Source organism: Periplaneta americana, chromosome 11, assembly GCF_040183065.1.
Source record: "Periplaneta americana isolate PAMFEO1 chromosome 11, P.americana_PAMFEO1_priV1, whole genome shotgun sequence".
In the NCBI taxonomy this organism is placed as follows: Eukaryota; Metazoa; Arthropoda; class Insecta; order Blattodea; family Blattidae; genus Periplaneta; species Periplaneta americana.
In genome coordinates this window covers 7,514,627-7,542,438 of record NC_091127.1, presented here as the reverse complement: position 1 = coordinate 7,542,438, position 27,812 = coordinate 7,514,627, and the positions used below count along the sequence as shown (strand labels likewise).

Sequence of the window (27,812 nt, the reverse complement as noted above, 5' to 3'; positions counted from 1 at the left end):
GTCTTCAGTATTGGCTCGAGAGAGCACAAAAATTACAGTTCGTAAGGAAAGATCAAAAGGTATTACTTACTGATAAAATAAGAGGCCTAGAAAATTTTGTAGTCTCCAGATAATTTCAGCAAGATCTCTTAGTAGGATAAAATGATTTTACGCTCTACATTTCAAGTTCTACATGCAGCAGCTATACGAAAATGCTATTGTTCGAAAGCTTAGCAAACCTGACATTTTTTTAATTTTGCCTACAATCCACAATGACCTGAAATAGCTGCTGCTATCGTCCTGACATTGATACTTGCGTTGAAACTCAAAAACTGAAGTTGGATAGGTTCAAGAAAAAGTATTTGGCCTAAAAAAATCCATTGAGAGGGAATATGTTTCATTATTATGGAAGCAAATAACTATAAAAAAGACAAGTATTCTTCATTGAAAATAAATCTGAAAAATTTTTATTTGAACGTCTAACGAACTTAGTTTGCAGCAGCATTTGCTGCACAAGCCATTAGTCATTATTATATTTTTCAGGTTCAGTTTATGATTGGAACTCCGCCAGGAGGGGGTCAGCGCCGGAGGTCAGCATCAGGCAGTTCGTGTGAAACTCCACCTCCTGTTACCACATGGCAGGTTTCTCCAGTGTCTGGAGGAAAACTCACGCCCACAAGTTCACCTCTCAGGAGATCAGGTAGGTTTTGTGTCAGGAAAAGTTTTTCTAGCAACAGACTTCTGGAGCAAACCCACATCTATCTTCTATACTCATTTAGGCCTATATGGAATAAGAACATACATGTGAATTAAATCAAGTTGAAAATCAAAATGTATATGGTATCCTGTAATCCTTTGAATGATGGTTTGAAATTACTACAAAGTATAAATAAGTCTATTCCAGTGTTTCAATAATTCAGATTTGAGAATCTGAACTAGCAAGGATAAAGGAACTCTTAAATTTACTTTATGAGTGCTGTAGGTATCTCCAAAACTCGTTTTTTTTAGCTATATTTCCTTTCTCCTAAAGTTGTCTACACTGGAATTATTTTAATAAATCACTCAAAATAAAATTATTTTATGCTCGACCATGCCGAAATGTAGAAATTATACATCTGGTAGCAGTCCTTTAATGCATGTCATTAAAGTACACCTATTCATTAAAGTTCAGGTTTTCAATTATTCTCAGATATGCAATCAAAAGACAACTAGCAAAAGTCACGCAGGCTGGAAATCCAATACTGTTGCAGAAGGTTATGTTCTGTTACTATAATAATTAGCGTTAATTGTAAATAATATTCAAATAATTCAATTTGTCATCTCGTTTTTCAATGCCGAATTCAGTTTCAAGGTTATATCAAGTTTAACGTTTATCTTACTCTCGAGATTATATCAAGGTCGTCGACATTCATTTCGGGGAAAAAATCAATACTTTCGCATCTGCGCACATCTCACAATTTACGAGATTGCACAAGGTCAGTTCCGCTCCTCAGTCAGATAAGAATAACATGAATACTTATGAATAATTTCAAGTTAGAAATATGGTCGAGCATAAAAAGTCGTATGAAACTTGACTATAATGGTAATTAAGACACTCGTATGAAAATTATGAAACGAGCGCAAGCGAGTTTCATAAACATCCTCGCGTCTTAATTACTATCATTATAGGCTCGTTGCATAATGTACTATTACGACATTATTTATATGCATATTAAATTTGTTAGTCATATCTAGTTTATAATGAAATAATGAAAATTGAGCAATTATAATTTCTCTTTAATAGGTGCCAGTTCACCACTTTTAAGTGGTCCATTAGCTATGCTTCCTCCAATTCTGGACTCACCAATTCGTCTGGCTGACAATAACAATCTTCACCATTCTCCTGTAATGCCATTCGGTACAAGAGCAATGACACTGCCAGAGATATCTGGTATGTAAATAAATAGAATCTGTTTCATTAAAGAAAGTGTACCAGTCAAGGCACAGTCACATTTTGACATTGTTTTATCTATTATTTCACTTAACATGGCAAGAAAACAAAATTTATTTATTCACATGAACTCTAATGGACATAAACGTTTGTAATATTACAGTGAAATGCTGCTATTACAAAAGCTGCAATTACGAATTTTTCAGAATAACTAAATAATTTTTAGTCCTAGCCATTTTACTACAGTGAAACTTCCCTTAACGGACACTTCCCAATAGCGGACTCCTCTCAATAGCGGACATTTTAAAATTCCCCTGCAAAATAACATTGGCCCTTATGATAAAATTCTTCCATATAGCAGACATTCTCAATAACAGACGCGGACACTGAAATGTATCTCCCAACAACAATTAAAACTTACAAATAATGGACAGTGTGAAAGAAAAAAAAGAAAAAGACGGTTGTAAATTAAACGGAGTTTGAACGGAATTCTTTGCAACAATCATTATCGTGCATTTGAACGTTCTTGTACTGTATTGAAGGTAAGCAGCACAGTTGTTAGTTGTGATACTGCACGTGAGCAGTCCGTACTTTCTTAGTTTGAGTGTTCGGAAGTACAGTCACATTAAAAATGTCACAAAAACGTAAACGTTTGTCACTAAAAGAGAAAGTCATCATCATATCCCTTGCGTATTAGACCCCGCAGGATCTGTTACGGTCTCATGCCAGCGCTTGCGTGGTCTTCCCAATTTCCTCTTTCCTCTTGGTACGTAAGTAAGAATCTGTTTAGGCCATCGTGTGCGATCCTAAAAGAGAAAGTGGATATTGTAAAGCATAGTGAGAAGGAGAAATTAAGTGTTCGTGAGCTGGCCACAAAGTTTAACATGGGAAAAACTCGGGTTAGTGAAATTTTGAAAAACAAGGATGTTATTTTAAAATCATACACTGAGAATGCAAATGAGAACACAAAGAGAGCTTTTCCTAAACCTGAGGGGCTTGCCATTGACAATTTACCATATGAAGGGTTTGATGAGAGAGACATTTTCAACTGTGATGAAACGTGTCTTTTTTTTTTTTTTTTCGAGCGTTGCCAGACAAAACAATGTGTTTGAAGAGTGATTTTCTAAATAACGGACATTTAATTTTTCCCCGGCGGTGTCCGCTATTGGGAAGTTTCACTGTATTAATTTAGATGTTAAAAGTTAAAAATGTTCAGTTTAAGGAATGCTTAAGTGATATCTTATCATGAGTTAATTTCAATGCTGATTTGTTTGTGGATGACCCTAAATGTCGAATGTTAACAAGAACATATGGAAACACAGCCCAGAGATTGAACCCTGTTCCCTTTGGTCAGAAGCTGGCAGCTAATTTTGTAAAATTGGAAGAGTATTCTATGGAAAACTGTATGTAAAAGGGAAGTATAAAGCTAATGGTAATAATGTTTTTGTATTTGTGGTTCTAGGAGGCTACCAGCGACTGTTCAATGATGCCCCAGCACCTCCATTGGACGGCCCTATTACATTTGTTGCGCCGGAGTTACCTGAGGAAACACTTTTAGAGGTGATGAGCACACTAGTTTATTTGGCATTAATTAAAAATCAGTTAGTACACAACGCAACTGGTTTTGTTTTCTTATCTAAAATACTTGTAGAACCACCACTTTTTTGTTTTAATAAGAGTTCTGCATTTGAGGTTCTGTTGAGAATGGCGATGTGAGGGACTTGTTCTTGTTCCCACTTACTCAGTTTTCACACATACTTATATCTTTAATAATATCATTATTTCAACGTGCACCAAACTCTCCACATTATCACAATTCAACAATAATTGTGAGCAACTCATCAATTTGTGTTTTGCAACAAAGTAGTACAAAGCATTATTCATCTGAATTTGAAGTGCACGTGATGCAGATCTGTATTATTACCAAAAGATATACTGGATAAATTGTAAAACAGCGAACGCCAGTAGGGGAAGTTATTCCCACCTTCGCCGCCTGGCACCTCGCTCGCCTGCTCTCTCTTTCTCTCTACTGTTTCTCTCTACTATCTGCCCCGCTTCGGTGGATCACTGCCTACCACCTCCCATGTATTTCATATTTTACAACACAATACAACCAAATTGATGTGCATTAGACAACAACCACGTGTAATGTGCATTCGAATACGTACTAAGACATATCCAACACAGTTCCCTTGAACATAAATAGATTCATTTTCCCTTCTAGCACCAACTCGTCTCGGTAGCCGAGAGGTCTAAAGCGTGCGTGCGTTTCGTTAGGAAGATCGACGGATCGAATACTACCCTCCGCAAAGTCATAAAAAAAAAAAAAAGAGAGAGACATGAAGCAAGGAAGAGAGAAACAGGACGAAGTTCCTCTTTTGCTTCGTAGATGCCGCATTCACTCTTTTTGTTTCACTTTCCTCCACTAGATGTCACCCCACCCTAAACCTATGGTGAGCTTGTAGGAGAAAAGTGGAAAGGGGTCGTGGGCGGAGCTTAGTGTTCGTTGTTTTACGATTTGCCCGATATACTACATGTCTCAAACAGAGGCTGGATCTCCACTGCTATGCGGTCTACATGCATAGCTCAAAAATGGCACTGTATGAATTTGGATGTCTTTGCCAATTAACTCCTTGGCTCCTGGGCATCTCCTCTGGTACATAAAAATAAGAATGATATGCATATTCCCTATGTACCCACTAGTGGTGTGCGCAGAATTTTGTCAAGGTGGGGGGAGGGGGGTGTCATTATTAAAATTGCTTACAATTTACATGATCGGAATTTTAAATTTTGCGTATTATTATTATTACGTTATAGTATATTTATTAATAGTAATTGTTCTGTCAATTGTCCGAAGACAGGTCTGAACCTCGCAAATGATACCAAGAAGGCACTACTTACGAGGCAACTAGGTCAGCATAGAGATAGGGTGACCAATTCCTTTCCCCCTCCATTATATATATCATCGATTATTATTATTATTATTATTATTATTATTATTATTACTACTACTCCTGCTGCTGCTGCTGCTGGATGTTCATTTCAAAGTGTGTCATGACGTCACTGTTGTTGGGTCACCGATTTGAAGCGAGTTTCAGCTTTTATGTTAGAGAAGTTGCCTATTATTTAAGGCGTTCTTCAATCTGAACTTGAGAACGTGTATGATATAACTTGAACGTCGTAGCAACAGATGGCGGTCTGTACGGTCTGTGTGCTACCATAACCTCTTTCGAACTGTGTTTTGCACCGGCAAGTCGTACGCAGGGTATTTGTTATCATCGGTTGCGTACGGTAACATTCCACAACACAAATCAAATGCTCTGTGTCCATGTTGACCGTCGAAGTTAATGTCAACAAATACGTAAGTAATCATCTTAACCCTCTCCCCATATCCCGACAGTACGTATTTCCAAACAGTTCACATTCCTGCCACTACCGGCGTTACCGTATGTATAGGTACGTACTCTTCAGAATGAATGCCGTACTTGCTAGGCAACTCCTCTACCTCATAGGTTATACATATCTGCGGAAGTGTAGGAAGATTGAATTCTCTAGGCTCATCGGCTAGCCACATGACGGCATACAGCGAGCCATGACACACTTTGAACTGAACACCCAGTACTACTACTACTACTACTACTACTACTACTACTACTACTACTACTGCTACTACTACTACTATTATTATTATTATTATTATTATTAATAGTATTTATATTAAAAATATGAACGGTCAAATACACAAAATGTTGTTGTTGTTTTCTAATGCCAGGCATTTGACAGTAAAGTCATTTGACCTCTTGCACTCCAATATTTTTCAAAGATATTATCATGGTCAGCCACTGACGCACAGAATACACAAAATGTTAAACGAACATTTCACAGTAAAGTCAGAACTCAAACTAACGAACTGGTGAATATCGCTCTTAAAATGAGATTAAAATCGACAATGCACAATATTTAACATCTGTATTGCAGCACTGTCAAAACAACCTTTCCAACATGTTTCATAACAAGTTAAATTTCATATTATGTCAGCTCATTTTATTACAAAGTCAGTATTAGGCAGTAGGTCTGTGTATAACAAAGATAGCATTGTTATAATTTGAACGTGCCGCAGCACCAAGCACAGGGATTATATTGAAGGAGAGGTAGAAGGACAATGTCTTATGTCGATGCAGATTTTGTTACTCTGACAGTGAAAAATTAGAGAAGGGAAAACGATTATGGATAAAAAAATATTCAAATCTAATATGACTTTTTTTTTTTTACGTAAAAGAGGGGTTCAAACTCGGTAACTCCCTCTTGCGTATGCCCCTAGTACTCACTGTCCTACAGAGTAGGATACTCTGTTAATCGTTTACTAAGAAGTAACTACAGTTATTTGTTACACTTTTCAGAGAGAACATAACGAGACTCTGGCAAAGCTAAACTTCGTGTTAGCTCTGTCGGACTGCGTGGTGGAGCTGGCCCAAGCCAGAGCAGCTCCATTAGCAGCGCTCACTGAGAGTACAACCGGTCGTCAGCAGACGGAGGGCAGTCGTCGTGCAGAGCAGTTGGTCCTGTTAGTGAGGGCACTGCAATTGCTCAGCTCAGGTCTTAACTTGGCAACACAGCAGTTACGAGCAGGGCAACTGCAGCCTTCTGCATCTGTGAAAAGTGGTAAGACTACTATTTTTTGACATCGAATTTTTGTGATGTGTCTAGCAGATTCGTATCTTTGCTTAAGGCAAATTGAATGAAATACGTGAACAGTCTTACTAATAAACCGTGTATAGTTTTTATACCAGACTTATGCAGAGTTGAGACAGAAAACTAATAAACCGTGAATAAGCTATGGACGTATAAACAGGGTGTAACTATACAATGGGAATTGCTTTGCAGTAGTTATATACACGAAACCCCTTGTTTAACCGTTGTATATAGGGAAAAAATGGCCGCCCCTTTAACAGCTGTTCGTATCGACTGTCATTTTATGATGTTTACCTTGTAACCACAGAAGAACAAACCAAAGATCATAGAATTATTAGAATAATATTGCTGTAGCTTGTACTCTTTGACCAAAATGTAGTGTGGTAATCGATTAGAGCCAGTTGTACTATCGATATTTAACACGCCACACTAGAGCGCTCTACCGGATCCAGTAGAGAACCTCAGATATTCTATTACCTTTCGTAACGAAGTAATGACGAAACTATGACGTAGCTGTGTAACAGTTATACTGTTATACACGACGTATGTAGTGATTATTAGTAAGGAATTTACACACGACTTATAAACGAGCTACTCATTGTATAAGTATAAGACAGTTAAACGTCTGTATATAGAGTTTTTATTAGTAAGACCGGAATTGTACAGACTCAGAAACAGAATTTGGGCCACCTGAATTTTCCAACTTCCAGTCATAACACACTGTGCATGCTCAGTAAGCACTTTGCACGAGCTATTCCATCTCAAATCGACTGAAATATAGAGAAAATTGACTTTACAATTTCTAAATACAATGGAACTTTTTTTGTACGTAGAGAACTGTGATACAATGCTTTGTGCAAAGTTTGAGGCATCAGAACTTCATAGTGTTTAAATTAAAAATATTTAAATTTATCGTATTTTCATAAAATTAGCAACTTTAAACTGTTGTAGCTCCAGAAACCCTTTCACCCAATGATCAAAATCATGGTTTATTTTGATGCTGAGAAATTAAAGTTTATATTGACATGTAAACAGATTTTCTTACTTTTTATGGACATGGAGAAATTTAGATTTTTCCTCATTAAGACGCCTTTGGCTAGGAAAAAATATTTAAAAAATATATGGTTAGATTCAACATTGAAAGTACAAATAAACACATATTTTTTTTTACTGATGGTATGTTGATAAGAAAGTATTGAAAATATCAAATAAAGAAAATAAATAGTACGCGCATAAACTAACCAGCTGACTGTGAGACGGGAGCTTAGCCGAGACAAGCAAGGCCAGGAGACAAACACGTGATGTATCGTCTAGTAGCGCATAGCTGGGCTAGCTTTATCACAAGTTTTCATAAACACAGGAGTAAAATGACGCCCAACGCTCGCTTATCTTCAGCTCTTGGCCAGTGCGTGTGGTACTGCGCCGTTCAAGTCTAGGCGTGTGAAAATAATCTATTTAATACCCTCGAAACTTATTGCCGTACCACTAAGCAAACAACGCCGAATCCCTCTTAATAATGCAAGGTTTTTTCTCAATATTTTTTTACGTTTTCACAAATGGCCAAAAAGCCTAAAAGTAAGTAAAATCAGATTATCTGTCTCTCTGTGTACAATAAAAATAAGTATTACTTCTTATCATAACCTACCAAATGTCAGCTTCAAAATGAGCTCCCGTTCAATGTTCTGCAGTAAATGGTTCCAGAGTTCTGAGCGCTGAAAGAGGCTTGTTTTTATAAAATACGCTAAATTTGTCGCTCAATAATACGAAAACCGTTTGACTTTCGATAGTATATTTTTGCAAATGCACTCTCCTCAGCACCTTGTATAAGTAGGGAAAAAATTAGAGTATAAAAAATGCGAGGTTTTTTACTGATCGATTTCATATGGAATAGCCCATACACAGCAGTGGCAGTTGTTGCAGGTTAGCATAACCACCACCTTTATTATATTCTTCTAATTTAATCAAGATTGAATTGTTACTTTTCCCAATAGCATTTCAGTTAATCCTTTCTGTGTAGAATTCTTTTAAAAGTAACACAACATTTGTTTGTACTCAGTCTGTTGAGGTGTGACAATTTCTCTGCTGTCCAGCTGATGATCGAAATTCTCACTCATTTCTCATGCACGCACATCTAGCATAAAAATTTCATAAATGGAGGTGCTGAGCTGTGTATTGCAGATGGTGTGGCAGTCAGTGTGTAACCTAATAACAGCTGATCTTATGCATGGCTATTGATATTTTATCAATCAATTTTGCATATTTTCACTGAATTACGTTACAATAGAACATTAGCAACATACTTTCATGTTCCATGTGCCTTGATGTATGCTGGGTAAACCGTAAGTAATGTCATTAATTTCAGGGGATTACTCTTTGAGATATTTCAAACAAAAAAGTTTAACAACACAATTTTGCTCGTTTTTGTTTCTTTTTCGATATAAAAATTGTTTTATATGAAACATTTCATAGCGTGTTTTGGAAAAGTCATTGATGTAATTCTCAATATGCTCAGTCAGTTTAAGAGAGCAGTATTATGATAATAAATGATTGAAAGATTTTAGTTTTGTCCTTCAAATATGCAGAAATTTGATCTGAATAAATATAACTTTTCATTCTAAAAAAGAATTTTAAAAAGTTACATTTGTTCAGATCAAATTTCTGCAAATTTAAAGGACAAAACTAAAATTCTTTCAATCATTTATTAACATAATACACTGCTCTCTTAAAGTGACTGAGGATATTGGGAATTAAATCACTGGTTTTCCCAACACACATTATGAAATGTTTCATATAAAACAATGTTAGTCTCGAGGTTAAATCCCAAATCTCTCTGTAGTGCATATCAATCTTTTTAATATATCCAGCTGTTTGCTGACAACATAAAGTCCACTGTGGCTGTAGTGCATATGAAGAGAAGGGATGTGTCACTGTTGATAGTGATTCGTCTGTGAGATGGGGACGTTAAGCCTGGCGGCCCTCTTCGTGCTATTCGACAGGAGTAGGCTAAGTGCCGGCACCAGATGAATGCACTTGGTCAGTCAGCTTACAGCTATGCCCAATAATATGTGCAGATGCCGTGCAAGTTTGAATTCTGTCTCTTGACAATGCCATACTGTGTTGTGTTTGGTTGTAACAAGTTTAAAATTTCCAAATATTGAAAGGGAAGGACGTTAATTTTCACAGATTTCCTGGTCGTGAAAAATCTATTGGATAGATAAGATGAATATATAAATTTTAATTTTTCAGATAAAAATTGAACAAACAGCTTATTTCAGAAGCGACATAAAACTGAGTATGCAATGTTACACTAAATTTGTGGCTTATAAAAGAATCTTACAGCTCTGCAGTATATATTGACCCCATCTCTGGCTACTAACAGGCATCTATAATGAACACCGATCAAAATACCCCTCATTTCTCGTGAAAAACAACAACTGAATAGACTATAGTGGACTTTATGATGTCAGCAAACAGCTGGATACATTAAGAAGATTGAAATTAAAAGAATCTTACGAAATCCAAGTAATCGTCATGAGCAAAATTCTCGAAATATCCTTTGTATTATATATCTACAGTCACAGCTTTTGGGTGTAGATGGCTCTGCCAGTTAACCCTCTTTGATGCGTCCTGCTGCTTAGAAGTAGAAATAATGTAAAATAACTCTTCCTAGCCATCATGCTCGCCAGTCATTCTATCATCGAAGATAACAAATTTCTCAGAAATTAGATTTAATTCTGTGATGCTGACAGAAATCCAAAATAATCTTCAGTGACCTAATCTATAAGCATTGAATACCAACAAATTTAAAATGGTTATATATTTAAGATTCACCATGGAGTTATTATAAATGTTTTCACGTGTACTTACAGAAATAAAAAAATATATATTTTAAATGTAATTTTAATGTTCCAGTTGTAGGTGTTCTGAATTCCAAGTTCAGACAGTGTCTCAGTGAGTGCAAGCAGTTGAACACTCCTGGGTTGCTACAGAAGGCTGGTGTGGACCCAGGCAGTACCAATATTACAGCTGATAAAATACTTTATAATCATGCCATCCAAATGGTAAGTTTACTCTTAGGCCTACATCAATAGTGAACATTAATGTAAGTTAATTGAATCTTAAGAGATATTAGTTAGTTTTTTAAATAATACAGATTGGTTAGATTGTCTTTCGGACGGTGAAGCATGGGAGCTGTTGCGGATTGAATAGCTCATCAGTGTCTTACACTATTTTCTCTTCTAAAGAAAATCTTCTTTTCGAAATCTGGATAGATGCAACAGAACTGTCATATCTGGAACGCATGCCACTGCTTTATTTGTTAATTTAATTATTGTTATTTAGATAACATTACAAATTGATGTTATTTTTTAACTCTAAATGGACAGATCATTTGTGTAAAGCACTATCATATTTCTTCCAACCAGTCATGTTGCGTATTTGCAGGTGATTTCTCCACCTATGTGTTAAATCTGGAACAACTTGACTTACACTCTCCGCTTAAAGTAAGATGTAGTTGTAGAAAAAGATAATTTTGTTAAACCATGTACTCTCTTTCCAGCTAAAGATTGAAGTAAATGTAAATAAATGCACGTGGCATAATAGTTCCTGCTTGGCTATTGGATGCACAACGCCTCCAAACTCATGCTTGTCATCTTCTTCCTCACATTAAAATAGTTCCTTCTAAAATAATAAAATGTGTAATATACATGGAATACGAGTGAATTAAACATGTTTATAAGAACACTTTCTTACGATTTAAACAACATGTTTATATTAATAGTTTCAGACATTGCGTGTTAAATCATTGTAACATGTATTATGGCAACGCGCATGCGTAATAGGCATTAAATCCCTCCCAAGGTGACTTGCAGCTTCACAGAGCACATCAGCACAGCTGGTATAACACAGTGCGAGATTCAGTGTTGCCAACCTCAAATAAATTTCTGTAGAATTAAAGAAATTCTCCACTCTTCAAAGAATAACATTTAATCACGAATCTACAGAAAAAGAAAATCCACTATTCCCAGTAGAGAAATAATAAATATTAACCCTCTGTGAGGATTTTACGGATTAGTTCAATGAATGTGCTGAAATGTCTGCAATATATCAGACAGTGGCTGCCCTGCGTGCTCACTTGCTGAAAATAATGCGCCCTGGTGGCTGCTTTGGTAGCTAGCTTGCAATTGCGGAGTAATACATTTCGGTTTTGTTTACGTCTACTTCAATCTTTAGTTGGAAATAGTTTAGTAGATATCTTGTTGCATTTTTTGCAGCGCACATACCAACATATTTGGTGACAAGCAGCAATGCAAGTGTCATAAGACTACTATCTTGTACCAGTTGGTTGATCATAGAATAAGAAACCTCAGTTTCAGCTTTAGTACATTCTAAGTGAAGGTTCGCTATAACAATGTTAATAACATTTATGAAGTTCCAAACATTAGAAAATTGATAATTCAAGAATATTTCAGGGGGTTGTAACTGTCTCCAGTGTGTTTCGATTGCAATTGTGACACCACTGTAAAGAAAATAACTTCGTCAAATATAGGCCCAAAGGAGAGGATTGTAAGAGATAAATAGTAAGTTGGTGTATAATGTAAATTGAAATACCGCAAAGAAAGTATGTTATGATATTACCCGAGTCCTCTACAAATTTCAGCTTCAACCTTTCAAAACCTCCAGCATGAAATTTGACGCAGTATGCCAGTATGTATTTACAATTAGACTTTATTTTTCAGTGTCAGTCAGCTGCTTTGGATGAACTGTTTGGGAATCCAGAGGAATGTTTCCAGCGTTATCAGACAGCACAAATTTTGCTGCACAGTCTCTCTCAGCAGGTGCACCACCAGCAGGACAGGGCACTGCTCACAAAGTGTAAGTAAATATTACAAACGTGATTTTGAGGGATAATGGAGATGGAGGGAAGGGCACACAAATTCCACAATTTGGGACATCTGGCCGAAATCTACGGCTTACCACTAGGATCCAGAATACAAAGCAGAGGTTAAATTAAAAATACAATATGATTGCGTAGAGAATATGGAACAATGATAAATTTAAAAATAAAGTACAATTTGATTTCGGAGAAACATGAGATGAAAATACATTGAAGAGTAATGAAATTAAGTAAAAAAAAAAATTACATAGTATTATACAAGTGATTCTGTAAAATGGATAATGAATCTCTCAATACCTTTAGACAAATTTTGTTAATGTCCTCACTAGAAAATTTTAGAGGAAGTAGAATGGTTTTGATTAACTTAAATGAAGTTCCCCTAGCGCCAAAAAGAAGCCCTTTCACTTCCCATGTATTATTCATTTTGTATCTCTCACTGAAGTGAGGAATACATGGGTTGTAAATAGATTCTTTTCATCGTTAACGTTATTGGCTTGTTGATCATCCTTCTTGAAATGGGCAGTGGGGTCAAGAATGAGACTTCTTTGATTCCGGCGATCGATGACTATAATGTCTGCTCTTCTCGTTGACCCATTCTCAGCCAAGCGGTGCTGTATTGACATTGTATTGACATTTGGCACTAATATTAACTGCAATATTATATTCTAGCATCTGTTATCTATCTTTTTTTTTTTTTCGTTTGTGTTGCGTGTTTTGTTTTTCCACTATTATGTATTTTGTATACTGGGTGTTCAGTTCAAAATGTGTCTTGGCTCGCTGTATGCCGTCATGTGGCTAGCTGACGAGCCTAGAGAATTCAATCTTCCTACACTTCCGCAGCTCAGGTGTATAATCTAAGAGGCAGAGAAGTTGGCTAGCAAGTACGGCGTTCATTCTGAAGAGTATGTGCCGATACGTACGGTAACGCCGGTAGTGGCAGGAATGTGAACTGTTTGGAAATACGTACTGTCGGGATATGGGGAGAGGGTTAAGACGATTACTTATGTATTTGTTGACATTAACTTCGACAGTCAACATGGACACGGAGCATTTGATTTGTGTTGTGGAATGTTACCGTACGCAACCGATGATAACAAATACCCAGCGTACGACTTGCCAGCGCAAAACACAGTTCGAAAGAGGTTATGGTAGCACACAGACCGTACAGACCGCCATCTGTTGCTACGACGTTCAAGTTATACCGTACACGTTCTCAAGTTCAGAATGAAGAACGCCTTAAATAATAGGCAACTTCTCTAACATATAAGCTGAAACTCGCTTCAGATCGGTGACCCAACAACAGTGACGTCATGACACACTTTGAAATGAACACCCAGTATAAATTGTATTAATGTAAGCCACCTATAATTGGAAGTTTGCTTCTGTTGGTGGTGAAATTTAAATAAATAAATAAATTAGCATATGGACACAATTACATAATCGCATTTCTGCTTAATTAATATAAATTTGATTGTGTTGTTTTTTCAGACAAAGATGCAGTTGAGAAGAGGCTGTTTGTCCTGCAACAACAAGGGTATATCTACTCCACCTGACCTAATATGTGGTGGACATATGCTATTTCTACTAATAATATTAATCACTGCAAGGGTGTATTTACTTGACCCATAAGCTCCCTTACAGCTGGTGATGAACAATACAGATCTGTCAACTTATTACGTATTCCCTTGTAGATAATGGTTGTATATCAGAAGCTACAGGTGGGCTTCGATTAAGATCTTAACCAAATAAATGGTACTTGTACATTCTCTTAGACCTAATGACCAAGCGTTAGTGACACTTTTTTTAATAAACCTCTCTTACCTTTATAGTTACTTTGCATGAATCTATATCATATAAATGTGGCGAAATAACACCAGTTACTCAGTGTTATGTCCTAAAGTTCCTAAAAGGAGTGTTCCAGTGTGGCACTTCAAGGGAGTTGATGCTTAAGTGAGAATCGACTGAGTCTATGGGAATATATATTAAAATATTTAAGAATGTATAATTGGAAAAGAATGCTGTCAGTGTATAAATTTTACAGGAATTGCTAGTAATCACTGTATGGAAAACCAAATTTGTATAAAAATTTATTAAAAGATAAGAATGTATTGTGAAAGCAGTCAAAACCATTTAATTAATGACGAGTATTCTTGTTATTCTGTTTCTGAATTCTCAATTTTGTATTCTTATATAAAACTGGGAAAAAAATCATTAGGTTTCGTAAACAAGTTTAAAGGTCAGGGTAATTGAACAAAGCTGTTGGATTTTTTTCCTTCAAAATCGTAGAGAATCATACAACACTGTCTTTACAGCTAATGAAGTTGTTAGAGAGCTCTCATGCTCAAAGCTACAATTTAAATTAATAAATCTGAACTCTGTAATTCTTTTCTAAATTAAAAGAATCCTTCGTTTTCATATAATTTTATTAAGCAATAAAGGCGTTCATAGTGCAATAATATGTAATTTAAAACAAAAGATAAAAGGAAATTAATTTATAATATTAGATGCTACTACAGTAAGATTAGTCTTGTTCCAATGTGTATTCTTTTAGGAATAAACAACTGAAACGTAATATTGAAAATATTTATAATTCAGAATGTAGAAACATCCTTGCTGGTGTCAGATTTCAGATTTCTCAGAAAATGCGTGATCAAGTTATTTGGACCAGGGGCCTGGCATCTCACCAGTCTGAAAATGTATTTTTCATATAGGAAATATGCTGAAAACGAAGTAATTTGAGACATAGGTGTGGTGTACTCTTCTATGAAGGAAAAAATAAAATAAAAATTGGATTTATTATTAAAAGAGATTTTGTACGTACAGATCACAGGTAAAATTAAAATTCTTTAATTGGGATACAGTTGTTTCTTCAATGATGGTTGCTGTGTTTAATCTGAAGGTATTGGTGTTTTCTGGAACAAACAATGCCTATATTTCGACATGATAAATAGAAGAAAATAATCATATTTAGACGAGAAAATGTTATTATTAACAAGGAAATAGAAAATCTTCGTCTGGCACAAATGTTAAGTTACAAACATGGATCATATCTTTGCACCAAAACGTCTGTCGATTTCAAAATTTTGATACTAGCTTTATTATTGATACTCATCCCTGATATTAGGAATATATTATTTTCAATACATTTAGGAAAATGTTATACAATATAAAATAGTACATTAGAATGTTGTAGACCTCCTGATTTATAATTTGTGTTGGGCAAGCCAATGGTTCAGGCAACTCTGTGGTTTTCTCTGGGAGCTCTGGTTCCCCTGTGGCATCCCAAGAAATCTCTATCATCTCATCTCATCTCATCGTGAGTGTAGTGTAGACCAGCCTTCTGTGCCACATCCAGGGCAGTGATTCTTTTGTTGTGTTGGTCTACACAACTGACTTCGTAAAGGTGAATAACGAACAATCATGTACCTGCCTTTAGTAAAAAAAGAATAAATAAAATAAAATGATTTTTTAGATTTTTTTTTCCTCCCCTCTTAATTAAAGCATTTGTCTCAAAACATAATTTATTGGTAAGTATACTTACTTACGAATTGCTTTCAGAGAACCCGGTGGTTCATTGCCATCGGTCCCTATCCTGAGCGAGATTAATCCAGTCCCTCCATTATATCCCACCTCCCTCAAATCCATTTTAATATTATCTTCCCATCTACGTCTTGGCCTCCTCAAAATTCTTTTTTCCTCTGGCCTCCCAAGTAACACTCTACATGCATTTCTGGATTCGCCTAATTATGTTAGATGAAGAATACAATGCGTGCAGTCCTGTGTTGTATTCTCCTGTAACTTCATCCCTCTTAGCCCCAAATATTTTCCTAAGCACCTTATTCTCAAACACCCTTAACCTGTGTTCCTCCATCAAAGTGAGAGTCCAACTTTCACAACCATAGAGAACAACCAGTAATATAACTGTTTTATAAATTCTAACTTTCAAATTTTTTGACAGCAGACTGGATGACAAAAGCTTCTCAACCGAATAATAACAGGCATTTCCCATATTTATTCTGTGTTTAATTTCCTCCCGAGTATCATTTATATTTGTTACTGTTGCTCCAAGATATTTGAACTTCCTCTTCAAAAGATAAATTTCCAATTTTTATATTTCCATTTCGTACAATATTCTCGTCACGAAACATAATCATATACTTTGTCTTTTCGGGATTTACTTCCAACCCTATCGCTTTACTTGCTTCAACTAGAATTTTCGCGTTTTCCCTGATCGTTTGTGGATTTTCTCCTAACATATTCACGTCATCCGCATAGACAAGCAGCTGATGTAACCCATTCAATTCTAAACCCTGCCTGTTATCCTGAACTTTCCTAATAGCATACTCTAGAGCAAAGTTAAAAAGTAAAGGTGATAGTGCATCTCCTTGCTTTAGCCCACAGTGAATTGGAAACTCATCTGACAGAAACTGATCTATACGAACGTCTGGATTTAATGTTCCTAATTATGTCAGATGAATACAATGAGTGCAGTTTTTCGTTGTGTAACTTTCTCCAGTCTCCTGTAACTTCATTCCTCTTAGTCCCAAATATTTTCCTAATCACCTTATTTCCAATCACCCTTAACCTCTGTTCCTCTCTCAAAGCGAGAGTCCAAGTTTCACAACCATACCGGTAATGTAACTATTTTATAAATTCTAACTTCCAGCTTTTTTCAATAAATTTATTAGTGTTCTATATTCTTTCATAATTCTCCAGAACTTATGTCTGTTTACTGTTTAATGAGGTATAATTATTATAATACAAAAATAAGAGACATAAAGGTAAGTTATATTCTCATCTCTTTTCTATATTGAATTAATCATCAAAATCTAACTTTCGCTTCAATAAAATATTCCTCTGTTGTCGGTTATAATTATTTTTTTTTAATTGATGTGTAGCCTATATTTCATATGTTGCATTTAACATATTTATCTGTAAAATTATTGCTGTATAGCAATTCTTTTTATCTCGCTTTTTATGTTTGTTTATTTTGGCTGTTTTTCAATCTCCTGGCATTTCTCTCCAATATTACAAATGTCATTTTGTATTGTAGTTTATTTTTCAATTCTCTGCTTGAAAATTTAAGCATTCTGCATAGAAACCATCTATCATTCTTACTGAACACCCACGATATTGCGACACACTTATTTGATTCTAATAATAATAATAATAATAATAATAGTAGTAATCTTTTTTCTGGAAAAAAAGGTGGTGGAACTTTGTGTAGAATATTTTATAGTGAACAGGAAGATGATTATTGTTCACTGCACGGGAATTGTGTCGTTTTTAACCTCCTTTTCGTCCAACTAAGACTTTCAAGATCTAAGCGGAATTCAAAGAAAAATTATATTAAAAACATATTCACACATATTTCGGTTCCATGATGAAAAAAGCAACAAAAAGGTGCCGGAACGCCGTTCCAGCGCATTCTTCCAGAAAAAAAAACACTGATAACTTCTTGTAATTTCGGATATCCAGTGTTGTAGATAGGTTGGTGTTAACACGCAATCGAGAATTGTAAAAGAACGAGCAGCAACTTGAGTGGCATTAGAAAAAAACAAAGGTATATGTAAAAAAATCCCAACCTATCTATGTGGATGTTCAATATAAAAATTGTATTATCGTTTATGAAAACTCGCCTATTTAAATTAATGTGATGTCTGCACTTGGTGAGTTGCACAGACTTTCTCTGTACATGACCTTATGGTTAAAAAACTGAACAGCATTGTTGCAGGTGTTCACATTTCATTGGTAAAGTCTGTCTCAAAATAAAATGTACCAAATCGAAGACTTCATTACAAATAAAAAATCGTTGTAAAGGGTCTTTCTGGATCGCATAAAATTTATTTTTGAATTCCAAAATTTCGCGACACATTCCGTGGAGCTGCACGACACACTGGTTGGAACCCCTGCCTTAGATCACCACACTACAGCATAGAACTTTGAATGTATATGACTTGAGGCTTTCCCGGCGTTTACTGTAGAATAACTCTTCTCGGGTTCTCAGCCAGGTGAGTTGGAGATTTGCTTCCAAACTTTTGATGGCTAGCTCTGCCATCTTCTTCAGGGAATGAAATGATGTGGGGCCATGTCTAGCCGGTATATATATGCAATAGTAGCGATTCCCTCTGCGGGCCAATCAGGAGCTAGTTTCTAGTCTCGACCGCCAGACGCATTCTTGGTTGGTGGAAGCGGTAGCCAATCAGGAGCTAGTTGCTGGTCCCGACTATCTGCCATGTGCTGGTGGTAGAAGCGTATTGATGGCAGGTTTCCATGCTGTACTCAGCTGTATCTCGTTCTATGCTCCCATCTCGGGCAAGATTGGCAGACTGCTAAGAAAGCACGGGATTAAGGCCATTCATAAGCCTCTCACAAACATCCAGAACTTGCTGAGACCAGTTAAGGACGACCTTGGTCTTTGGACACCTGGTGTCTACAAAATCCCGTACGAGTGTGGGAAATGCTACATCGGGCAGATGGGACGCACCATTATGAAACGCTGCAAGGAACATCAACGCAGCATAAGACTATATTACCCCAATAAGTCTGCAGTAGCCCAACACAGCCTAGAAACTGGTCACAGGATAGATTTCGGCGCCACCACCATCTTGGACAAGACATCAGGTTACTGGGACTTTGTTATCAAGGAAGCCATCGAAATCCAGCTACAGTAGATGGCAATAATTTCAACAGAGACGGGGGTCTACAGCTGAGTACAGCATGGAAACCTGCCATCATCTAGTAACATAACATGCGGCAAGTCCAGGGAAATGGTCAGTTCCTCCCCCCTCCCCCGATCTCCTATATGCAATCAGGGGTTTCCCTTGTATTGCGTTCTAGATCTCTCTAGTGTTATATTAATATGATGAAAGGATCACCCGAATGGGTATTAGTTATTCTTCGCTGTATTCAGAGATATCTAGTGTTATATTTGTAAGAAGTATTCTACATAAGTTTTTAGAGCCGGAAAACATATTAAGGCAGGAGGAAAAAAGTACTCTTGGTTATAACCCCTAATCACATTATATAGGGTTATAACATAACCATAGCCACTGGCATAGCTCTGTCGGCTAAGGCGCTTGCCTGCTGATCCGGAGTTGCGTTAGGGCGCGGGTTCGATTCTAGCTGGGTTGATTGCCTGGTTGGGTTTTCCGAGGTTTTCCCCAACCGTAAGGCAAATGTCAGGTAATCTATGGCGAATCCTCGGTCTCATCTCCCTATCACCCTAGATCATACTATGGTATAGTATGACTATCGCCAATCCCATCGACTCCAAATAACCACGTAGTTGATACAGCATCGTTAAATAACCAAGTAAAAAAAACAACTATGTGTTTATATGCCGTTGACCTAGAATTATTATTATGATTTTTTTAAGCACTGGAAGGTATGACGTGTACGACCAGTGGAGTTTATTGGCCTGCCAACTTCGCTATTTTGTAGCTAGATTCAGCTCTTTTATTAATTTATATTTAGCTACTTATATTAGAAACACAATGTATAGCTAATATTTTCCTATTAATTTAGTTACTAAAATTAAAATATTTAGAATTGTTTTTACAGGTGTTTTAAACATTCAAAATTATTGTTGGTTATTTCTTCATTGACAGTTGGCGACACTGCATGGGATACGACGTCTGCGACGAAGCATGTGAAATGGTTGGTTTGCGATATGTCAGGAACTCAGGAATATATATATATTTTTTTTTTGTGTAATTAATCCAACACTTGTTTTTAATATATTTCCAGTAATATGTTGGAATAAATTACAACCATTGCAATAGACATTTCTTTTGCTAACATTACTACTTCTCCGACGTACGTAGAGCATAATATTCAATAAAAAGTGTTAATTATTTTATGACAATGTCGTTGAATAGAGCAACAGAAAAAGACGTTTTCCTAAAACTTAAGTCGTCGTCAGCTTCTGTAGTATACGATGGTCTTCTTGAAATTAGATCATCTGTCATCAAGACAAGAGAAGGTCTGAAGTGTCTTCGAGAAAACCTGATTTTAAGAGATTTAGTGAAATTCTTAGACAAACCAAATGAAAAGATCCTCGATGTGACTTTGAGCATTTTGGGCAACTGTTGTTTGGATAAAGACTGTAGAAATGAAGTAAGTACATAACGGAATGAGAAGCATGGGATTCAATTAAGTAGGAAACGATCAATATGGTGGACATTATCGAGGATCAATGACAGGTTAGGTTTGGTTTGTTCAGGCTTTTGGTATGCCTACCAAAAACGAATATGCAAGGTGTACCAAAAACCTCAACAAACCAAACCTAACCTGTCACTGATTTCCGTCATATTCACCAATATTTTCTACCGAATTACCGCACGGGGAAGCATACTACACAAGAATCTGATTTTTTTTAATTACTATAAAGAAAATGCTGAGAAGAAGGTGCCCCAAAAGTCAATTATTAAACGGAGTAAAGGTGTGGGCTAATATATCCATATAGGTTATAAGAAGTTCATTTTGAATTTTTGAAGACGTAATTATAATGGCATTTTTGTTGATTTTTTTCTACTACATTGTTTCAGCTTTAGATCACTTTAGATTCTCAGTTCAGTTAAACCTTCAAAAACATCTTGATGATGTTCTTAAACTCAAGGGTCATGTGTATTACAGTCTAGTAATTGATGCCACTATTTTTCTTTTTTATTCTACTTCTTTCCTAATGTTTAGAGGAACAACGTCCATGAAGCTCGTTACTGCTCTGACTAAAGACTGGTTCACAATAAACCGGGAACGGAAACGATAACGAGACCGGAAATGTTAAAATAAATGTATTTAAATGTGACCATTATTTTAACATTCAGCATATTCCGAATCTCACCGGTCTGGTGGCATCAATGATGTCACGTTACAGCGAAATAAGGAACAAAACTGCTGGAAGGATCGATGACTGTCATGGCGACTGTACAAGTTCTTGTCTGTGCTACGCTAGCAAAATTTTGCGAAATTTTCGTACTCCCATCTCGTTCAAAGAAAAGATAGCAAAAACAATTTATTTCTTGAACCGGTAGTAATAACAGGTCCGTTGACATGCTCCCTCATAAGCCATTAACATATTGTTTTTACGTTTTGCTCATTACAAACAATACAGCAGAACTAAAGCAGAACACACCGCCATGACACAACAGTGCACGATGTTATTCGTCTGCTAATTCCCGCCCTATACAAGAACCTATCAGATTCACTGATGGCGGCTGATGGAGACTGCCACCACCTCTGCAAGTTGATGGCACCGGTGCGACACCAATGGAGCAGCAATGACGTCATTGGTGGAATTCGGAACACCGTGATGCCATCGGATTGCTCACCGGTGAGATTCGGAATACGCTCAATATGTCCGTTCTCGGTCTCGTTTCCGTTTCCGGTTTATTGTGAACCAGCCTTAAGACTGCCTTGTGCCACTGACTTGAGACATGGCTTTTGCATTATTCATACGTCATTGTAGTGAGTAAAATGCTTGATGAATGTACTCAAAATGCTTTGTTTATTGCAGTTGGTGAAAACGGTACATAATATGAGCGCAGTGTGCCCTTTTGTCTGTTGTTTTGAATTTGCTATGTTATCAAAATCTATAATTTTGATTTTTTCAGAAGTGCTACTTCATTTCTTCCTTCTTTAATTTCCTAGGTGACAGGCAAAATCCAAGATGGCGGAAGAAAACTGTCAGAAAAGTACTGCCAACTATGAACTTCAAATGCCACCTAATACCCCCAAAGTCCAAGATGAAAATTATAAATATAATGATATTTTTAAAGGGGACAAGCATTTCACGTATTGTCCTATACCATATTACAATAACTTGTATAAAGTTAACTAACATTTATTTTGTAGGTGGTTGGTCATGGAGTTACGAAACTGCTAGCTTCAGTTATCAACAATGTTGGGAAAGACAGTATCCAATGTCGGGCATGCCGTTTGGTTGCAAACCTTGCTCAAGAATCTGACATTGCTGAACTACTTCATAAAGAGGAGATTGTGGAGTCTATTGTCACATTACTGGCTGCAGACTCCAACAGCTCGAGAGCTACTCAGCAAATGGCAGTGCGCGCTCTTAGGTTTGTTACATTTTGCAAATGCAAACGGATGTCAGTTATGCTGCATTTTTTTATTTTGCACGTGCAGTGCCAGGAAAAGCAATGGGCTGAGTCTTGATCGCAGTCCTTTGTATTGGCTGCATTCAGCCGGGACATCACTAATTCAGCTATTCATTTTTGCTGAGTTACAGCAGCTGTCAGTTGCTGAACGACCAGATTGCAAAATGTTCTCTGTGTTTACAAAGAAAGACACTATTGTTCCGTCTACTCCGGAATATAAGACATCATTGGTTGTTGCCTACCCCCTCCACTTTCGCTGGCTTGCAGCAGACTTGCAGTGAAAAAAATTTTGCTATGAAAAATGGCGGTGCTATTTCAGCGCTGTCGGTCAGCAAGGCATTCAATGCTGTCGCTATTTCAGTGCTACCTCAGTGCTGTCCCGGCTGAGTGAACGCAGCCATTGGCAACAAGTTTCACAAGACTGTTCACAAGTAGCATATATATGGGGGGAAGGGGTTTGTGTGTGTGTGTGCGCGCGCGCGCACGCGCACGGTTTCCCCCCCCCCCAAATTAGAGCACCTCACTGTTCAACTCATAGGAGGAGAGTTCAGCCAGCACTGGGAATTGGGTCTCGACATAGCTCAGACGGAAAGAGCACTCAGTACACCAAGCTGAGGTTCCAGGGTTCGATTCCCACTGCCGGAACGAATTTTTCTCCATTAATAAATACCTCAATAAGTTGAGCTTAAGGGATTAGGTACAGCTTACAGCAGTAAAATTTTGGAAATATTCAACATTTTTTTCCTCCATTAGTCTATCTTGTACAATAATGAAAATTGGTATGTGTAAAACACTTTTTCTGCTATATGAAAAAATATTTTTACGATTTAAACAAAATTATTTACATTTTCTTTTTTCAAAATTCATTTCATTGTGCAGTGATGAAGCATTTTCCACATAACTAAAACACTAGCCAACATTCTGTGATGAATTTTTTTGTGTGTATTTATGCATGTTATATCAACAATATGATGTAAGATTACTTCTCTATCTTTGATAGATTGTCTGATAAAAAAGAAATTCATTTAAAAAATGGTTAAGTGTCAGTACTTTCTTGTAACACAAAATAAAAAAAAAATATTATTTATTAAGGAATGTAGTTGAAAGAGCATGATATTGTAAACATGAGTTTCAGCAGTAAGATAAAAGACAGAGAAGATGAAAAAATTAACAAGTTTATGAATTATTAGGGAAACACTTCATCATGCACAGTGAACTGCAACCATTTTGAATTTGTAAAAAAAATACATATAAATAATTTTTTTTAAATCGTAAAAATATTTTTTTCGTATAGGCCTAGCAGAAGGACAATGTTTAACACATACCAATTTTCATTATTGTACATGATACAGTAATGGAGGAAAAAAATTTTGAATATTTCCGAAAATTTTACTGCTGTAAGCTGCACCTAACATATTTTCATAGTGCAGTCTTTTTGACTGCATGTGCCTTCTCATGTTATAACGCGAATGCACCTTCTCCTAGGTTAAAACACATCATACAACACAAATAATACACTAATTTTACGTTCGAATATTCCCAGAAAATGAAACTTGCGAACTTCCTCATGTGGCAAAACTGACGATCCAGACTGTGGCATTGTGACAGATTTAAACTTTTTTTTTTTTTTTTTTTTTTTTTGCCTAGCCAAAAGTGCCGTTGTTTTAGTATTGCTGGTTATTTGAGTGCCAGATACGAGGGATTTGACTGCACCAGTCTTTTTAAACAGTTCACTTTGTTTGTTAATAGAATGTTGTGGGGTGTGGAGAATCAGAGAGAAAAAATGCTGAATTTGCGAGCAGTAAATGCTGTTGCTATGCTGCTTGCTGTAAGTCCAGATAAAGTAGAAGAGGACTTCTTGCAAGCCGTCGTCAAAGCTGTGGTAGCTTTCACTAGCTATCACACTGAAGAGTGTGCTCAGCAGGTATGTGACAGTGGATCATTACGTCATTTCTATTTGGTTTAAGTCTTTCAGAATTTCAGTTACCATTGGTTATGTTCAAACCCAGCCAAGGCTGCTGGATTTTAACTCTTAAGTGGGATGTTGTGAACACCCCAGTCAGATATTTCGGAGCTCGTAACTATGTATTCAGTAAACCTGTACTTCTGAAACTTTCAGTACCTTTATTGAAATTGGTTAGGCAACAATAACTGTAAACATTGTTGAAATTGGAATTTGCCTACTCGAGATAATAACGGTTTAAGTGGGTGGGGTGATTAAGCATGACTGCTTAAGGGTTAAAGGGCGTTAAGATCCTTAGTATGACTTTCTCTGAGATGAATTATAGCTATGTTGTGTGTTTATGACACATAAAAGAATTTAAAGACTTTATGCTTAGGAGAGGGTTCCAACTTTTTTGGGTCGTAGCATTTTTATGAAAAGAGACATTCACAAAAAGTTGAAGAAAAACCTGGGTTAATATTTAATTAATAAAATCTAAAAATTATTGAAGGTGTTATTAACAAATTGTATTGTGCAGTCAAATTACTTTCTTTGTCTATTTATTCTGTAGAAGTAGATACTTCTTTGTTCCTGCACTTTTCTTATTTACCTATTTGATTAAGAGGGGTGATGAGTGCAATTTCTATTTTCTACATTTTTCAAGCTACGTCCTTGATTTTTTTGTACACATAATCACGGTGTGATAGATAGTTATATGGTGAAGTTTCATTTCTGTGAGTCAATTAGTTTCTGAGTTATTAAAACATATTCTGAAAAATTTGCGTATTTCAAAATGAAATGTGTCGCTCCAGTAAGCATAAATTTGTGTGCTTGTGCTTAATATTTTTCAGGTCCAAGGAAATGGATCTGGATTTCAACATTTGGTGGCGCTTGTTGCAAACAGCAAGTTGAAATATTTAACAATAGAATGTATATGCAATTTGTGCCTCGTATCCAGTTCAAGACCTGCACTGGGCAATCTGGGAATTGTAAAACTTATAATCAAAGAACTTTCAGAAAATAATCTAGCCCATACAGGTAAAAATAGAGATTATAGTACCTACCATGTTGAAGTTTGTTTCCATAGTCATTTGATTAAGAGCACTGTTTCAAGAACCCTGTATTAGAAGATAGGTTGTCATGGTTAAGGACAGTGGAATTTCTTGAATAGAATATACAAAAATTTTTACATAATAAAAGTAATTTTTCTTCAGTATAACACAGAATTCTTATGTAACATACATTTTTTTTATTAAATTAAAGTGCAACTTGTATATACAGAATGGGTTAAAAGTCACTTTCCCCAAACACTTCCTTACATTTAGTTACATTCAATTTATATTTGGCTACACATTCCTTTACAGATATTGTTAAAAATGGAGGTCCTGTTTCTCAATACACAATTCACAACATTTCTGCAGTGCTTGGGAAAAGTGACTTAAGTCAGTTTCCACAAACCTTTTTTGATCATTTATTGACAACTTACGGAACATATGCTCGCTTGGAAAAAAATACATAAGTATTTCTCCCATTACAATAATTCATACAGAAGAAAATCAAATGGACATAAACAGTTTAAGTTGTCAATAAATTATCAAAGGTTTGTGGAAACTGACTTACGTCGCTTTTCCCGAGTACTGCAGATTTAGAGACTGATTTACAGATGTCAGGACATAACACGATTTTCATCGATTTTCACAAATGACTGTTCGATTATCTGTCGCAACTGATGCAGATCCTGAGGTTTCAGGAGCAAAAACATCATTTTTTAGGATACCGAAAAGTCGTTGTTGTTAGGTCGCATGATCTGGATGGCCATTCTGTTGTTATGACGACCAATCCATTCATGGAATTGTTATTCATTGCAAGAAACTAGCAGTTATTGCATAGAGACACAACAAACACAAGAAAACAAAACAATAAGAAGACATGACATCGAAAAAACAGTTGATGCACGAACATGGTTGCCAAGCCACCACTTATTATTACACCAGCTATTCGTTTATTCAAGTTATGCCACCTGTATATGTGTACAAGTATGAAACCTAAGAACAAATATTGGGGAAAGTGACTTTTGACCCATCTTGTATAATCTGAGGGAAAACTTCATATTACCATATGATGAAGGATGAGTGGAACATAGAAAAATTCTCTCTGGCACCGGGATTTGAACCCGGGTTTTCAGCTCTACATGCTGACGCTCTGTCCACTAAGCCACACCGGATTCCTATCCCGATGCCGGATTAAATCCTCTCAGTTTAAGTTCCACCTCTTGGATTCCCTCTAGTGACTTACCCTCATGCACTGCGTCATAGATGTATGACAGTGGCACAATGAGAGGATTCAGTCTGGTATCGGGATGGGAATCCGGTGTGGCTTAGTGGATAGAGTGTCAGCATGCAGAGCTGAAAACCCAGGTTCAAATCCTGGTGCCGGAGAGAATTTTTCTCTGTTCCACTCATCCTTCATCATATGATGACGCAGAATTTCTGCACAGAAATATCATATGCACTTCGATACATCGTAATAATATATTCCATATTACCATGTCATGGGGATACGGTAGTAAATGTCTGAAGATATGTGAATATGGAGTTACAAGGTTTCTGATTTTACCATCCACAAAAGATAATTCTAAATTTCACTGACATTGAATGAAGGTAGTGAGAGCATGGAAGTGAACTACGAATGTCAGACAGGTGACACAGTAATGTAATTTTCCTTACTTTGTACACTCAGTTATAAGAAGACCTTAGCTCTAAATTTGTTAGTGTTAAATTTGTCCTACGAAAAAGTACACAAGTTTTCATATTCGTAAAGTGGAGGGAACTGGTTCATTTCCATGTAGAGCAGTCTCAGATACCGCACCTCTGTGTTTGAGGGTTAAGGGACATGTGAAAATTGTGAGAAGGGCTCACAGTTCGATACTGGAATCCACAAAGCTTGCAACGCATCATCAACAAATTTGGTATGCTCTATTTGCAAAGCCTCTAGCTTCTGGAATAGAAAGTTCTGGATGAATTTTCACACACACATCCTGTGATGCAATCACCATCATATCCATTATAATTTTATTCATTGTTGGAATCTTATTTATCAGGGCCTAAAGAACTTGGTAGTATTTATCTGAAAGAGGGAGAAAGCAATGGTGCATTGTTAAGTAGAGGTATAGATTGAACTTTTTCTATTCAGTCAAGCAGATTAACTGTGTAACGACCCCATGAGAAGGTACTTTTTTCATTCTCATTTTGAGTC

General features: G+C 36.4%; 2 protein-coding genes and 1 non-coding gene across 4 annotated transcripts in view; all 3 read left to right on the top strand.

The window, feature by feature from the left end:
- Atg1 (serine/threonine-protein kinase unc-51-like protein Atg1) overlaps positions 1-15,968 on the top strand; it is a 50,092-nt gene extending 34,124 nt beyond the window's left edge. For both annotated transcript variants that reach the window (XM_069838890.1, XM_069838891.1), the window contains exons 15-21: positions 523-679; positions 1,763-1,909; positions 3,372-3,469; positions 6,310-6,571; positions 10,514-10,662; positions 12,340-12,475; positions 13,986-15,968. In XM_069838890.1, coding sequence (XP_069694991.1) covers positions 523-679; positions 1,763-1,909; positions 3,372-3,469; positions 6,310-6,571; positions 10,514-10,662; positions 12,340-12,475; positions 13,986-14,050 — 1,014 coding nt within the window. In that variant the 3' untranslated portion in view covers positions 14,051-15,968. The remainder of the gene's footprint in view (positions 1-522; positions 680-1,762; positions 1,910-3,371; positions 3,470-6,309; positions 6,572-10,513; positions 10,663-12,339; positions 12,476-13,985) is intronic.
- A 4,144-nt stretch (positions 15,969-20,112) lies between these two features.
- The window catches only part of Rnb (R and B), a 33,447-nt gene continuing 25,747 nt past the window's right edge, over positions 20,113-27,812 (top strand). Inside the window, exons 1-4 of the mRNA XM_069838886.1 lie at positions 20,113-20,615; positions 22,353-22,576; positions 24,365-24,539; positions 25,409-25,595. Of these exons, the coding sequence (XP_069694987.1) occupies positions 20,358-20,615; positions 22,353-22,576; positions 24,365-24,539; positions 25,409-25,595 (844 nt within the window). The 5' untranslated portion in view covers positions 20,113-20,357. The remainder of the gene's footprint in view (positions 20,616-22,352; positions 22,577-24,364; positions 24,540-25,408; positions 25,596-27,812) is intronic.
- Positions 26,924-26,995, top strand: TRNAC-GCA (transfer RNA cysteine (anticodon GCA)). Its single transcript has one exon. It is a non-coding gene; the product is annotated as a tRNA-Cys (tRNA).